General features: G+C 39.6%; 1 protein-coding gene across 4 annotated transcripts in view; it reads right to left on the bottom strand.

The window, feature by feature from the left end:
- l3mbtl4 (L3MBTL histone methyl-lysine binding protein 4) overlaps window positions 1-17,500 on the bottom strand; it is a 95,159-nt gene that overhangs the window by 72,298 nt on the left and 5,361 nt on the right. For 2 of the 4 annotated variants that reach the window (XR_013198328.1, XM_077218506.1), the window contains exons 2-6: window positions 11,347-11,428; window positions 10,468-10,557; window positions 10,337-10,391; window positions 9,516-9,604; window positions 331-435 (exon numbers count right to left, since the gene is read on the bottom strand). Coding sequence is in view for 2 of the 4 variants with exons in the window: in XM_077218506.1 (XP_077074621.1) it covers window positions 331-435; window positions 9,516-9,604; window positions 10,337-10,391; window positions 10,468-10,545 (327 nt within the window). In the remaining 2 variants the exon portion in view is untranslated. The remainder of the gene's footprint in view (window positions 1-330; window positions 436-9,515; window positions 9,605-10,336; window positions 10,392-10,467; window positions 10,558-11,346; window positions 11,429-17,500) is intronic. The other 2 variants (XR_013198330.1, XM_077218519.1) reach the window with 1 other exon arrangement.

Here is a 17,500-nt window from a genome sequence, read left to right as displayed (position 1 = left end):
GTTGTAAATATACATCAATGGCGCTCTCCAGCGAGCGCTTATACACACACACATGCGCGCGGGCGTTTGAAAACGGGCGTCTATCAGCGGATCGGTCCTGATTTTTAAAAACGCTGTTTAACGCTCCCATTTTTAAAAAAAACTTTTTAAACGCTCCCGTTCGCTGATCATTGTAGCCAATCACAGACTCCGATGAGCTTGTGAACACAGTGGCCAATCAGAGGCGTTTACGATTCCACTCAAAGCATCACATTTTTAAAATGTCAGTACCGACTTGGTACCGAAGTCAATACCTTGAACAACACTAGTATTAAAGTGAGTGTTTCTGACCTCGGCCACTGACAGCACACAGAACATGGACGGATGCAGCGGGTCGATCCCTTCCAGCCTCATCCCGGCCTTAAATCCGTTCCTGCAGTTCGGGAACGCCTGGAACTGGAAGAGCACAAATCACAGAGTTCAAAGACATGAAGAAGCCGATGCTTTAAAGGCATAGTTCCCCCAAAAATGTAAATTCTGTCAGTAATTACTCTCCCTCATGTTGTTCAACCCCGTAAGACCTTCGTTCATCTTCGGAACAGGAATTAAGATATTTTTGATTAAATCTGAGAGCTGGATCACTCCTCCATAGGCTTCTAAGGGATTGACACTTGCCGGCCTCGAAAAGTTATTAAAGACATCGTTAAAATAGTCCAAGTGACTACAGTGGCTCAATCTTAAGTTTATCAAACGACGAGAATACCTTCTGTGCGCAAAAACCCCAAAAATAACGACTTTATTTCAACTAACACACACACACACACACACACACACACACTCTCACTCACTCTCACTCACACACTCACTCTCACTCACACACTCACTCTCACTCACACATTCACTCTCACTCACACAGTCACACTCTCACTCACTCTCACTCTCACTCACTCTCACTCACTCACACACTCACACATTCACTCACTCACACACTCACACACTCACTCTCTCACTCACTCACTCACTCACTCACTCACTCACTCACTCACTCACTCACTCACTCACTCACACTCTCACTCACTCTCACTCACACTCACTCACACTCAGTCACACTCACTCTCACACACACTCACTCTCACTCTCACTCACACACTCACTCACACTCTCTCACACACTCACTCTCACTCACTCACTCACTCTCACTCTCACTCACACTCACTCTCACTCTCACTCACACACTCACACACTCACTCTCACTCACTCACTCACTCACTCACTCACACTCTCACTCACTCTCACTCAGTCACACTCACTCTCACACACACTCACTCTCACTCTCACTCACACACTCACTCACACACTCACTCTCACACACTCACTCTCACTCACACTCACTTTCACTCACACACTCACTCTCACTCACTCTCACTCACACTCTCTCTCTCTCACTCACTCTCACTCACTCTCACTCACTCTCACTCACACTCACTCTCTCTCTCACTCACTCTCACTCACACTCACTCTCACTCTCACTCACACACTCACTCTCACTCACTCTCACTCACACACTCTCACTCACACTCACTCTCACTCTCACTCTCACTCTCACTCACACACTCACTCTCACTCACTCTCACTCACTCTCTCTCACACTCTCTCACACTCTCTCATACTCACTCACACTCACACACACTCACTCTCTCACACACACTCACTCTCACTCACTCTCACTCACACACTCACTCACACACACTCACAGGACTGAATCAACCTGGATATCTTTTCCTCTTCCTGACTGTTGTATTCAGTGACGTCTGATCAATAGTTGTGTTTACATCCAAAGTTGTGAATTTAATGTATGGAATTATAGCACATAAAACATTTCTGAATAAAGCAGCGATTCAACCCACGAGTTCAAGAGAACAAAATCAGCACTTCCTGACCTAAAATATTCATAATAAACTGTAAGTTTTTGCAATCGTCTGTTTCTCCTCCATCATAAACGAGTGTCTCGAGCGTCAGACGAAACACAGTAAACGCTGTCGTGTTCTCTGGCGTTCGGATGCTGGTGTTCGGGAACACACTCGTGTGTGTGAGACGCTTCTGAGGGAATTAAACTCAATCATTCTGATCACACACTTCGACTTTCAGAAACACCAAACCAGCATTAGAGACGCTGCGACGCCATTGGTCCGCTGGTTACTCCAGTTATCCAATCACAGCTGACGCTGAGGCACATGAATTTTGAGGGATTTATTCAGTTTCTATCGAAGTTTATGTGCATGTCTTCTAATCAGATAATAAAAAAGTTTTAGCATAAGTTCTAAAAAATCCCTTTTAGAACTTATACTGGTATGTCTATCCATTTTTTTTGTGATATCCCAACATTTGCATAATGTCACAATACGATTTATTTGATTTTAAAATGTGCAATAACCTATGGAAGCTTGATTCCGCCACAGAATAAAACATTTAAAAAGATAATTGCGACTTTTTATCTCACAATTACGACTTTACAAAAGTCAGAATTGAGAGATGTAAACTCAGTGAGAGAGAAAAAAAATGGAATTGTGAGATAAAAAGTCGCAATTAATTTTTTATATTTTATTCTGTGGCGGAAACAAGCTTCCATAGAAACCAAATCACAGCCAGCCTCATATTTTCATCATGTTAGAAAGTGAAACCATTTACAAAATATGGGATTTCATATAATATTTAGCTCTACATTACAGCCATAACATTTATGCATTTGGCAGACGCTTTTATCCAGTTTCAGTTCATGCGAATCAAACCAATAACTTCAGCATCATAAGTGCAGGTCAGGAAATATGATCACATGATCTGAAACATCTGTTAGAGTTCGAGGATGAACAGCTGCCGGTCTGAGTGAGTGTTGATCACCAACATTATTCACAGACTCTCGGACAGAAACTTGCTGACGCCAGATCTTCAGTCGGTAATAATGCAGCTCCCGCGTCACGTGATCATGCATTCATACGCCTCGGTATTTTTAGCTCATCTTCCAGCATTCCCAGAAACGCTTACAGCTGCAGATTAAAACATCTTTAATGTGTTCTTGATATCGAGTCGTCGCTTCATTTTCCTCGCTTTTTTGTTTCTGATTTTAATGGTTTATTAATCAAAAAGCATGTCAGCTGAACAAGACATTATTGAAAGTTTAATAAAACATTTTAGGGCCCTATGAAAGCCATTTATGTTCCCCCCAAATTATTCAGTTTTAATTTTTCTGAATTATCTGTTCTCTTACGAGAGGTTCTCTCGTATTGCGTAAGTTTAGCTTACGCTACGGGAAAGATTCACCTTCTCGAGATATTGAAGCCAAAAAATTATCCTTAATTTTGTATTCATTGTCAACGCAGTGCAGCAGCTAGCAGACCTAGAGCAGGCCATCTCGCGTGCTCATTGGCTGCGCTGTGGGCAACTGCTGCAGCCTACCAGTGAGCCCGGCGTGACATCACGTCACTCTTCGCATCGCTGGATCTGAGAGAAGCCACCGCCGCCGTCAAACAAGCGAAACAGCCAGCTTAGGACAGCGCTGAGGAAGCCGGCCGTCTTCGCCACCTTCAGCCATCCATGCGAGCTACGCTATCCGGCGACATTTCCTTTTATCTCTGTATTCTGTGTTCTACACTTCCTAAAAGAGCAACGAGACGTCTTTTTCAAGATATCTCGCACTTCCTATGGCTCGTGCAGAGCCGCTCAAAGTTGGAGACCGCCCATCTGTTTGTGTCTTGAGTGAAGAAAAGGTGCCCACATCTCGGTGTTCACCCTTACACACAAACACGATACCCCCCGTGTCTCCCGCAGAGCCCGCTCTCATAAAGCTGGCAAATGCCGCTCGAGTGCTAGATGTAGGAAACGTACCCACAACCTATTTTCTGCCCGCTTGTCACACGGCCAGAACAGCCTCATACATGTCAGGTTAAGAATGTAAGTTACGTGCCCGCTCACGAGCGCTCACGCTTGCTAACAGACACATCGCCTCCAAAAAGACGCGCGTGTCCCGCTGCGGCCGGACCGCCGTCAAAGTTTATTTCCCTGTCAGTCCCCTTCAAACAGGCTACTGCAGTGGTTCATTTAGCAGCCAACGAGCCGGTTTGTTCACCCTCTCGCCTGCACACAAACGCCGTTTTCACGGCGACCCAGAGAAATCTCAAAAAGAGTATAATGTCTGGTCCGGCTCATGCCGACACTGTTTTAAGTGTAGTGAAAGTGCCCACGCCCCAGTGTTCACCCCTACACACAAGCACTTCGAATCCCGTGCTCGAGTTTTGAATGTAAGAAATGTGTCCACAGGTCTGTGCCCACTATCTGCCCGCTCTGTTACACGATAATAAAAAATAAAAAAAATAAAAAAGCAGGTTATGAATGTAAGTCTCGCCAGAGAGCGTTCACGCTTGCTAACACAAACCTCCCCCCAGGCTCCGCCCGCGCGTTTAAGTTTTATCAAAAAAAACAGGGCATTAATAAGACGCTCCCCATCCATTATGATCGGGGCATCAAATACACTTGTAAGTCTAGTGCCCGCGCTCACGCTTACAGAGAGCTTTTCCGTCCGCAGCGCTGCTCGCGCGTCAAAAAGTGAAAAAAAGAATGTTCCATATCCCTTATGATTGGGACATCTCACATAAATAAGACGGTTTCGGCTTCCAGCGAGCAGCCATTGCCCAGGACCGAGAGCGCGCCACGCTTTCGGCTCCGGTTCAGTTTCACAAGCCCGCAAATGGCGGCGATCTGAACCCGGAGGCCATTCGCCCCCTAGCGGCTCACATAGCTGCGTGGGAAACTATCCCAGGGATTTCAGAATGGGTGCTGAGCACAATAAAGCAGGGCTATACACTTCAATTCATTCGCCGTCCCCCGCACTTTCAAACCCGGACCGCGGCGATAGTGAATGCGGAAGTAGCACACCTACTTCATGCAGAAATAGCAAAGCTGCTGTGCAAAGGGGCTATAGAAAAGGTACCGCCTTCTCTGAGCGAGTCAGGTTTTTACAGCCGATATTTTCTCGTACCCAAGAAGGACAGATATTCCTATTCATATAGAAGGACCTATTCGGCAGAGCGGAAGTCGACCTATTTGCGTCAAAAGACAACGCTCAATGCCTGACGTTCTTCTCGAAGGACGAGGACGCGCTGGCCCAGGTTTGGCCCAGCCTCCCGCTATATGCTTTCCCTCCGGTCTCTCTGTTGCCACGGGTGATCAAGAGAATCAGGGAAACGCGCCACTCGGTGCTCCTCATAGCCCCGCGTTGGGAGAATCAGATTTGGTTCCTGGAACTAGTACGGCTGTCACATACAGCTCCGTGGCCGAATCCGGTGAGGGCAGATCTCCTCTCTCAGGCTCGCGGCACGATCTGGCATCCCAATCCAGAGCGCTGGTCTCTGCACGTATGGTTGATCAACGGGTACTCGTTGCCCTGCCAGGAGGAGTGATGAACACGATCACGCAGTCTAGAGCTCCTTCCACGAGAAGGCTCTACGCGTCTAAATGGTCGGTGTTCTCCTGATGGTGCACCGACAGAGGTCTGGACCCACAGTCATGCGGGGTGGCGCATCTGCTCACCTTCCTAGAAGAGCTGTTGGATAAGGGGAGGTCCCCATCCACGCTCAAAGTATACGTGGCGGCTGTGGCAGTGTTCGCAGAATCGACGCACGGCCAGTCACTGGGAAGACATGAGTTGGTCATCCGCTTCCTTAGAGGAGCTAGAAGGATGAACCCGCTAGACATGGCTATGTTCCTAAAGTGATGGGCACTCCATTCAGAGCGCAAGTTATTTCGCTGTCACCTCTGCCAGCATCTGACAGCAAAAGTGAGGTGAATCTCCTCTGCCCTGTCAGAGCGCTGAGATTTTACATTACACGCTCCGCCTCCTTCAGGCATTCAGAACAGCTTTTTGTTTCGTTTGGTGGGCCCACCAAGGGGCTTGCCTCCTCGAAACAGAGCCTGTCCAGATGGATAGTAGACGCTATAGCGGCCGCTTACGCGTCAAAAGGTCTGCAATGCCCTCTGGGCATCAGGGCTCATTCCACGAGAGGCGTGGCCTCGTCGTGGGCATGGTCCAGTGGGATTTCTATCCATGACATATGTGTAGCGGCGGGCTGGAGCTCTCCGTCTACCTTTGTCAGGTTTTATAACCTAGACTTTCCTGCCTTGCAGGCTAAACTTTTGTCAGTTTGAAGGAGAGGTGTATTCTGCCCAGATCTCCTGCTCAGATCACTCTCACATGACTCAGCTCTCCTGGTTGAGCTGCACTAAGTAGGGTATGTGCCATTTGCCTATACAGACCGGCGCACTGCTCTGTGTTCCCTATGTGTGCTTATGTACAAGTGATGGCCCGCGTGGCTGGCCACCTTATTTTTTCCACTTATGGGGTTCCCCTGAAAGTTCGGGGTCTCATGTGGATGCTTGGCGCGCACGGCGTTGACAAAGTGTTCCCGTAGCGTAAGCTAAACTTACGCAATACGAGAGAACCTCTCGTAAGAGAACGATACTCGGTTACTAACGTAACCTCTGTTCTCTCTAGAGAGGGAACGAGTATTGCGTAACCGGCCGTGCTCGAGCCACGAGCGACTTCGCTTCAGTCGACGAAAAACCAGGGAATTCAGCCTACAGCCCCTAGTGTTATATGCTAAGCCACGCCCATTCTGGCGGGCTGTGACGCTATGAAGGCGCGGGTGCCCTTCATTGGGCGTGACGTCACGCCGGGCTCTCTGGTAGGTTGCAGCAGTTGCCCAAAGGGCAGCCAATGAGCACGCGAGATGGCCTGCTCTAGGTCTGCTAGCTGCTGCACTGCGTTGACAATGAATACAAAATTAAGGATAATTTTTTGGCTTCAATATCTCGAGAAGATGAATCTTTCCCGTAGCGTAAGCTAAACTACCGAGGTTACGTTAGTAACCTGGTAAAATTATATTTTAGTAATAAAAAAATCGTGTCTAATTAATTTAAATCATGAAACCTTTACAACTTAACAAATCATTAAAAGTTTAACAAATATTAAAATTATTTTGTCAAATTATTCTGTTTAAATCCGGTTTAATTTTTGTCAAATTCTGTGTTTTCCATTTTTATTTTTCTGGATTGCATTTTAAGGGCTTAATTAAATACTAATACTCAAGAAGCATGTCTAATCAATTAAATTAATAACACCTTAAAAATTGAATAACTTTTTTCAACTATTTCATTTTCAAAAACAGTGGTAATCAAATTAATGCATAAAACATTAATTTAATAATTTTAAACCCACAATTACATTCATATATATATTTCTGGTTCAGCCTGAAGAGTGAACACCACCATTATCATCTTCATCATCATCATCTTCATCATCATCATCACCATCATCATCACCATCACCTTCATCATCATCATCTTCATCTTTATCATCATCATCTTCATCATCATCATCATCATCATCTTCATCATCATCATCATCATCATCTTCATCATCATCATCATCACCATCATCACCACTGTTACGTTGTTCAGCCTGTTGGGAACAATGTCTGTGCTGCTCTTTCTTGCTGCGGTTGTTCTCTGTCTTTTTCTCCATAGGTCACGTGACGTCTCGACTTTTGCAAATGGGCGGGGCCGAGTGCTTTAAAGACGCCGAGATCAACATCCGGTCTCTCTCTCATGCCTGACGGTCTCACGCTCTCATTTCCACCTCGGAGTCGTTTCCGAACACAGAGTGGGTGCCGCTCAGAAGGCGTTCATGTGCTCGTCCCACTATGCCTTCCTTATAGAGGCTGCTACACGATCGGTGTCAGCAGACTGATCATGTTTTTCCTCAAGCCCGTTCCTGGCGTGAAACCCGTGGGTGTGCTATGTCTTAGCCTTTAACTTTATTTTGAGCTGGTGGTATGGGTGTTGGGTTTTCATGTTATTTAATGTAGGTTTAGTTAGAACAGCAGTCAGCGGACCTGGAAGACTCACCAGAACATTGTCTTTATTTTCGGACGGGAGGCAGGCAAGAGTTTTGACCCGGAAGATAAGTGTGAGCAGGGTTTTCTTTCTGTTTTGTTTTTCTATTAATTATTACCACCATGCTCCGTTTGTCAACTAACTGTTAATTATTTAAACCGCTGACAATAAACAATTTTTGTATTGTCATTGAAGGCTAGGGCTGGGTACCGAGTTCGGTACTTTTTAGGCACCGACCGAATTGCCTCGAGTATCGAAACATGTCTTGTTTTTCGGTACCAAGTTTCGGTACCTAAGTGGTTAATCTCGTCAACGTCAGTGAAACAATAAACATGCAGCATGATTGGCTGTGGCGGAAAAACAGTAGTTTACGCGGCTGCCCAGAGACGTGGCTCGTCGCACGTGAGGCTGTAGTGTGTGTGTGTGTGTGTGTGTGTGTGTGAGCGTCCCAACCCAGATAGACAGAAAATATGTGGAAATGATCAAAAGTGTACCTACCTATGCTAGAAGCACGCGATGCAATATTTTCGATAAGATAATTGCTGCCAGGACCGGTAACACGGTAAATCTGATAAGGCACTTAATAGCGCACAGAATATAGGCTACTCGAGAGTAGAAAGTTTATCCGTCTTCGACTGCAAGAACTGGAGCGCGTCACAAATGAACCGAAACTCAGTGTATAGGATACTTGCCTCACAGACATGAGAAATAGTCCTATATACGGTCAAAATACAGATGTCTACTTTTAAACGAAACAATCAGAAATAAATTGTTTGATTACCTAATCCATAGGCGCGCGCGCGTTCACTAACGTTACTGCAGGAATGACGAGTCAGCATCGCCATAATCATCTTTGCAGCCAACACGTTTAGTAAACACTTGTTCATTAATAAACAATTAAAATATCTCCTTGCTATCGTTTCCCGACACATCCATAATCATTAGGCTACTTCTGCCAGTGCTTTGCGCAAGCTTCATGTGTGCTGAGCGCGAGCATATATCCCGCACCCCAGTAGCCTATATTTAATTCAATTCACATTTATTATAGCATTTTTCACAATACATATCGTTTCAAAACAGCTTTACTGAAAATGCATGTGTCTAAATTACAATTTAGAGTAATCTGTTATCAGGGGTGACTGTGTGTAATGCATTTCAATTCATTTTCATTCAGTTTCAATGTTACAATGCATTAAGTTAAGGCAGAAACAATGAGCTCATTGAAGTAAAGAATACATGTTGTTAAATTATTAGGAAACATAGAAAACTTTAGCATTGGTGCTTTTTTACAGACTCAAAATATGAATGTAAAAAGTCAACAAACTGAAAAAATAAAAATACAAATTAGGTCATGTTATATTGTTAAAACTTTCATAAAATTGGTATCGAAAAAAGTATCGTTCAGGAACCGGTATCGAAGTCAAGGTATCGGTATCGAAAATGTTGTTACGATACCCAGCCCAATTGAAGGCTTGTGTTTTTTTTATGTGTCATGATGTCCATGTTCAAATTTAATTACTGGACAATGTAACAACCACCATCATCATCATCATCATCATCATCATCATCATCATCATCATCATCAGCTGTACCTCAGTGAAGAGCTCCTGAGGCGCTGCTTCTGCTCTCTCGTCCTCCAGATACTGATCCCAGGACCAGGGCTTCTTCTTACCACTCACTGCTGACACACACACGCACACACACACACACACACTCAATTATTCAAAACATACAATACAACAAACACAGATGCTGTCAGAGAGTTACAGATGGAGTGCACTAGCAATAACACTCGCTTTCAGAAGTAAAAACACTGTTCATTGTCTCCATCGGGATAACAGGCTTACTGTGAGCTACGAGGCTGATACTCCATGGGTTCTGGTTCTGTTGAAGCGTCAGCCAACATTATTACAAATAATTTAAAGAAAAAATCATGTTTAACATCGGGAACTACATTACCCATGATGCTGTGCAGAAAATTCCACCAATTAGAGAGTCGAAACGAGCAAAACACGGCAAAAGAGTGAATGACGTAATCGAGTCGGTCTCAGAATATTTAAATATGTGTATATAAATGCATTTTACACAATAAACTTAAAATATATTGTTTTATATATAGGCCTATATGATCAACACGTTTCGGCTAAATTAATAGTTTTATATTCCGTCATGCTTCATGGAATTGTAGTTCTTACTTTTTTGCTTCAAATCAAAGTTTGTAATGTTGTGATTCTCCTCGTAACTGGTTTATGACTTTTTTTAAATCCCAATGGAAAAAATGAATGGAAAAAATACTTCCGGAACAAACGCCGCTGAAAAAGTTGACGGGAACTAATGCGCTTGTATTAAATATGACTATATCAGATATGTCATTCATTTCTTTTAAAGTATGGAAGCAGTTTCTTTTCTCTACCTTGTGAAGTGGAAACTTTATTCTTCATCTTGGCGGCGTCGTCCTTCGGTCGCTCCTGAGGAGGAAGAAGAAAGTCTCGTCACTGATTCGCTCGAGGTCAGGGGTCAGGGGTCAGAGGTCACGGTACTCACACGCAGACTGTACTCGTCCGATGCGCTTCTGGGGTTCAAACTCGGTTTCTTTCTCTTGCGGTCGTCGCTCTGCATCATTAGAGATCGACTCTACGGACACACACACACCTCATCAGAGCTTAAACTCTAGATTTCAGCACAAATACACTCAAAATGTGGAAATATTATTCCAGTGTAAATCAATTTATTCCTGTGATCAAAGCTGAATTTTCAGCATCATTACTCCAGTCTTCAGTGTCACATGATCCTTCAGAAATCACTATAATACATTTGCTGTATGCATTTAATTGGATTAAAGCTGTTTTTTAAACCAAGTGTTAAACCACACCAATATAATTTATTAATTATTATTATTACTATTAAATAAAATAAGAATATTACTATAGTAATGTAAAATAAAGTAATTGACTATTTAAATTATATATATATATATATATGTGTGTGCGTTTATATATTTTATTTTTTATTTTTTCTCAGTACATCATCTACTCATCTTTATCTACTTTATATTAATTTTCTTATTTTCAAACATTAAACCATAGACCATTTGTGTCAGAAAAAAGCAGGGAGACTTTAGAGTTTCTTGTGTTGACAACAAATTTATACACATATTAATGTAAACGTTTATATAAATGTATTATCGCCCCATGTTACAACCTAAAAAACACTTTGTGCATACAGTATATTTACTTAAATAAATCCCAGCCTTTTTGATTTGATAATTGCACAAAGCCAAATAATGACTTTACTTTCACATTTTAACCCATGTCTAGAGACGTGACTATATAAACATGATCTCTCGCTGTAATGAATCTGTTAATATTTCATAACACATATAAAGCTACAGCGGCATCATCAGTCCATCACAGATAAACTGACCTGATAACCGGTCAGGGTTTCATCCCGCAAGCGTCCGACTCAAACACATGCTTCATCTGTCCAGAGCACACACACACAGGACCTGAAAGAGACCATCGACATCAGATTACTCATCCGTCCATCAGAACAACAGGAGTGAGAACGAAACCAACGCGTGTGAAAATGATTCTGACATCTGTGGAAATAAAACCTCCAGCAAACATGAAGAAAACTTCCACTGCCATCCAATAATCACAATAATCTTTAATACTTCTGATATCAAACAGTCTCAGCTTTCAAATTCTGTCCATTTTATAATGTGTGTTTGTGTCTCCGATCATCTCAAATAAACATCAATGAACATCAGAAGGAATGTTGAAAGATTCAGATTCAACTTACTGAATCATCAGTGAACGATTCAATGACTCGCTTGTTTCATTACTGGATGAATCTGCATTTCTGAACGAATCACTTGAATGATTTTGTCCAGTTTTTATATATAAATAATAATCTTTTATCCCTGTAAAACAGCTGGAGAACGATAATGTCACCGAACATCACATTTAAAGCCATTCAGTGAACATAAACTTGATGGTCATCTAGAAAAATAACTCTAGAAACGAGCGTTCTGATACATTTACATATTTTCCTGTTCTTCAATATTTAATGTATGTTTGAATAAATCCGACATATGACAGACACCGCCTAAACGTTTGTTTAACAAGAACGAGAAAAATAATTGTGATTAAAAAAGTTTTTATTTAACATTATTATTAGTTTCAAAACTACCTTTGTTAGTTATAAGCTGACAGAGAGATTTCTGTCCTTGAGAAAAAAACACCGTACCTGAACGCCATCCAAAGGAATCGACATGGAATCAGAACCGAATCGAATCGCAAGCTTGTGAATGGAAATCAAGTCAGCCTGAGATGGAGGATCTCGAAGCGCTTCTGAAATCCCTGATGAGTGTGTGTGAAGGAGCGAGATACACACACCAGACGCGAGACACACAGATCCAGATCACTGGAATTATCAACAGATCCACAGAGATTATGATTCACAAGCTGACAAAACATCAGACAAACAGCCGAACGAATCTTCAGAGTTTGTTTTCAAAAGTTCTTTTAAATTCACAAAAATAAGAGCATCTATAGAGCAACTAAAATATGAAGATTTCAGATTTCAGCTGAATGTTCTTCCTCTTTTTAACTCGGAGTCGTTTTTAACTAAGGATTTTTAAACCATAATTTAATATGTTTCATTCATTTATATATATATATATATATATATATATATATATATATATATATATACAGGTCCTTCTCAAAAAATTAGCATATTGTGATAAAGTTCATTATTTTCCATAATGTAATGATAAAAATTAAACTTTCATATATTTTAGATTCATTGCACACCAACTGAAATATTTCATGTCTTTTATTGTTTTAATACTGATGATTTTGGCATACAGCTCATGAAAACCCAAAATTCCTATCTCAAAAAATTAGCATATCATGAAAAGGTTCTCTAAACGAGCTATTAACCTAATCATCTGAATCAACTAATTAACTCTAAACACCTGCAAAAGATTCCTGAGGCTTTTAAAAACTCCCAGCCTGTTTCATTACTCAAAACTGCAATCATGGGTAAGACTGCCGACCTGACTGCTGTCCAGAAGGGCAATTATGATATGCTAATTTTTTGAGACAGGAATTTTGGGTTTTCATGAGCTGTATGCCAAAATCATCAGTATTAAAACAATAAAAGACCTGAAATATTTTAGTTGGTGTGCAATGAATCTAAAATATATGAAAGTTTAATTTGTATCATTACATTATGGATAATAATGAACTTTATCACAATATGCTAATTTTTTGAGAAGGACCTGTATATATATAAATTAATCAACTATATGCAGTTTAGTTGATTGTATTACATATGTATGTGTATATATATATATATATATATATATATATATATATATATATATATATATAAAATATATGTTTTCATAAAAAAATAGCCATGGCTTTTTCAGATTTAATTGAATTATTAATCCAGGTCTATAAAACACACGTTTTAAATGTATTATAGAAATGCTATAACAAATATAATAAGATAATAAAGAACTTTTCAATATAATTGTATTATTATATTATAAATATAATGAATATAATATTATTATAAAAATAGAATAGCATAAATATAATATTATATATGATAATATTACAATATTAAATACAATATAATAATAAAAATCAATACATTTCCTCATAATTTTTGTAAAATGTATATTTTATATAATTTAAATATAAGGGAAGAACGAAACGCTAAACTATGGTAAATGTATTTATAAAAAAAAACTACAGCTACAGGTTATATTGTGTTATGCAAAAACAAATACATAGAAAAACAAAATCAGTTATTAATATTTCACTGGTTCTCTCTTGTTTTTGCATTTGTTTATAATTTCTTTGATTGACAGTCTGTTTCATTGCATTATCATCACAAATAAAACTATCGACTCCAAGCACAACAACGCAATATGACTACAAAATCTTAATAATAATATTTGAATAAAGGGTGAAGATGTCAGTTTTCCTAGGCTGGACATGTGACCACGACTGTATTCGTTTAATGCTGGTTTTGTGATTTTGAGGCGTGTGTAAGCGTGCCGGAGCTGATGTACGTATTATTCATAAATCTGTCATCTGATATCTGATGTCCACATGACAGAAACTCTTATTTCCTGCAGAAACTTCAATTACTCAAACTTTAGCTAACATGAAAAGAGAAGTTATTAAATTGTAAAAGCATGTGTGTTTAAGTGTCGCAGAGAGAAACGTGAATTATTCAGTGTGTTACTGCATAAAAAAATAAATAACCAATTAATAAATCAGTAAAGACCCATGAAGCCGGAGATGACATCAATATAAGCATAGAAAACCAGCAATTAATCTGAATATTAAACTGATACACCGCGAAATAACAAACTGAAATAAACTATTCAAAACATTTTTCTTCATTGAAATAGAGCATAAAAATAAAATGAAATATAAATATTACTTGAAAAACTTTAAATGAAAATTAGAAATGTTGCCTTGGCAATAAACTGAAATAAGTTAAGTTAAATGAAAATGAATAAAAATAAAATTGAAATAAAAATAAATTAAACCTAAATGGAAAACGAAAAAAATGAACTAAAATTATCATGAAAACTAGAAATGTAAAAACTAAAAGCTAAAGCTAAATATTAAGACTGATCTGCATGATTGTGGAAACTGAAAAACATGTAAGCTCCTAGAGGTTCTGACTGAATGTGTATTGCTGCCATCTATTTAAAATGATAAATTAATTTGAATTAATTATTTTAAAAAAGCGGTTTGAGTGAATGATTCAATGACTCACTCAGAAATGCTTGTTTCATTACTGGATGAATCAGCGTTTCTGAACGAATCTCTTGAATGAATGATTCAATGACAAATAATAAATTCTGACATCAGTGTTCATATCTGAACTATAAACCTTTATCCCAGTACTTGTCTGATGATCGGAATTACTGTAACACAGAAATGATGATATTGCGTTTGATACCGGTAAAAGGTTTAATGGACAGAGACGAATCATTTTCATTCGCATGAGTGTTTGAATCACGATTGCAGCTGTAAATAAAACCCACAGCAGCTTTAATATCTTTAATAACTTCTCTTGTGAATAATGCATTGCTAACAGAGAATCTCCCAGCATGCTTCACTCTCGCAGGCCTTCAGGGAAACGAGCGTCGACGTCAGCAGAACTCAGAGCCGTTCGCTGATATTTCTGTCACACAAATACGCTTTTCTTTCCTGCCATTGAAATCTCAAACAATGGAAATATTGTGGAGTGAATCAGTCATTCTCTGCGCTTTCATCAAACACACAGACAGAGTCAGTTCACTCAAACAGAGTCGAGTCAGTTCACTCAAACAGAGTCAGTTCAGTTCACTCAAACAGAGTCAGTTCAGTTCACTCAAACAGAGTCAGTTCACTCCAACAGAGTCAGTTCACTGAAACAGAGTCAGTTCACTCGAACAGAGTCCGTTCACTCAAACAGAGTCCGTTCACTCAAACAGAGTCCGTTCACTCAAACAGAGTCCGTTCACTCAAACAGAGTCATTTCAGTTCACTCAAACAGAGTCAGTTCACTCAAACAGAGTCCGTTCACTCAAACATCATCATGTGCAGTTTCTTCTTCTGTGGAAAGGAGAAGTGCCGGAAGAGGGACTGAAGTGTTCAAGATCCAAAAGCCCCATAAAGCATCACAACATGTGTCAACAAATGACTCACTTCAGAGAACTCAAGTCATGTGACACTTCAGAGTCAGTGCGTTTGACTTATGAACAAATCAATCAAAACCAGTTCAACTCACTGTTTAATGAACTTTTATGCTTTAAATATAGATATGCACAGCTGTTATGAATCTTATGAAGCTTTCTTTATGATATCTCCACAAGAAAGGTTTGAATGAGAAAGAAAAGTCTTCAGGTTTAATGATTTGAAGACGAGCGTCAGAGAAAAACTGATTTATATGATCGTAATCTCTTTGACAGAGACGTTCAGAGAGGATTAATATTCACTAAAGCATGTGCAGAACTATTAAAACACACGATAAACGTAATAAACGTGTGACGAGGAAGAAAAGAAAAGCTCTTATGAAACTTCAGATGAAGTGCAAGAAATACATTAAACCACAGATCACACGGAAATCTCTTTAACCCTTTTAAAACCCAAACACGCAAACATGCGATGGTTCGAGCTTTACGAAGGTCTGAAACGAGAGAAAACAAAAAACAACAGGAAAGGTGTGAATCTTCACAATCAACACAATCAATAATTAATGATTGTTAAAAGAACCGAACGCATTAAATAAAAAGATCAACTTTCAGAAGGAGAAATGTCAAAGTCTGTCTGTCAATCAAACTCTAAACTCGAAAAATGCTGGGTTGTTTGAACCCAATTTTGGGTCAAACATTGACAAACCCAGCTGTTGGGTTCATTTTTACAATGATTTTTTTAACCCGATGTTTGGGGGTTTTACCATATTTGACCCAAATTTGGGTTAAAACAACCCAGCATTTTTAGAATGTAGTGAATTTGACAGAAATTGATGCAGAATCTGCTTTAAAACACAAACTAAAGAGTTTTGATTCTGTGTGAATCTTTTGCGTCTCATATAATCCTGCATAAACTATAATACAACAGATGATTATGAACTTAAATTTAAAACACAATCATTATGAACAGATTTTTTTATGAAACATAAAACCTTTAAAAATTGAAAAAGATTTTGACCTAATAATAATAAAACTTTGTAGTAACAATTTTACAGTCTTTCTGTGTTACATACAGTATTTACCATAGTAATAACAGTAAATTACATGATTTCCCTCAATCAAACACTACATTAAGTACATTAATTATTATTACTCAGTACTTAAATATATAATTACACTGTAACAACGACACCTTAAAATAAAAGTGTAACAGCTTTGGTAACAAATTTACACTGCATTACTAAACAATGAGCAATATATTTGTTAATATCATTACTATTATTGAGGTTTATTAAATCATATCAACTTTTGACTGTAATAATGTATTAGTAAATGCTCAAACATTGACTCGGATTAATGAATGCTGTAGAAGTACGTTAACTGTAGTTGAAGCATTATTATTACCAAAACTTTAAACTATTCTATTCAAATGTATTTGCACGATATTGTTCAGCTTTACAGAAAATTAAATACAACCAGAACACCTCGTTACTCCATCAGTTAAACATATACAGTACAAACATGTTTATTCACACACACACACTCACACATATATATTGAGATGATCCGATGTGAAAACGAGACACAAGTGAGTGTTGCTGAACGATAAAGCAGGCTGCTTGTGTGTGTGTGTGTGTGTGTGTGTGTGTGTGTGTGTGTGTGTGTGTGTAGCCATTCAGCAGGAAACATGTAAACAACTTCCTGCACTCAAATCCAGACAGACATCAGAGACAAGAAGCACTATCTGTCATCATCAGTGTGTGTGTGTGTGTGTGAGTGTGTGTGTGTGTGTGTGTGTGTGTGTGTGTGTGTGTGTGTGTGAGTGAGTGAGTGAGTGAGTGAGTGAGTGTGTGTGTGTGTGTG

Source organism: Siphateles boraxobius, unplaced genomic scaffold (assembly GCF_051911475.1).
Source record: "Siphateles boraxobius isolate OS27281-9 unplaced genomic scaffold, OSU_SipBor_1 12, whole genome shotgun sequence".
NCBI lineage: Eukaryota > Metazoa > Chordata > Actinopteri > Cypriniformes > Leuciscidae > Siphateles > Siphateles boraxobius.
This window is presented reverse-complemented; position numbering and strand designations above follow the sequence as displayed.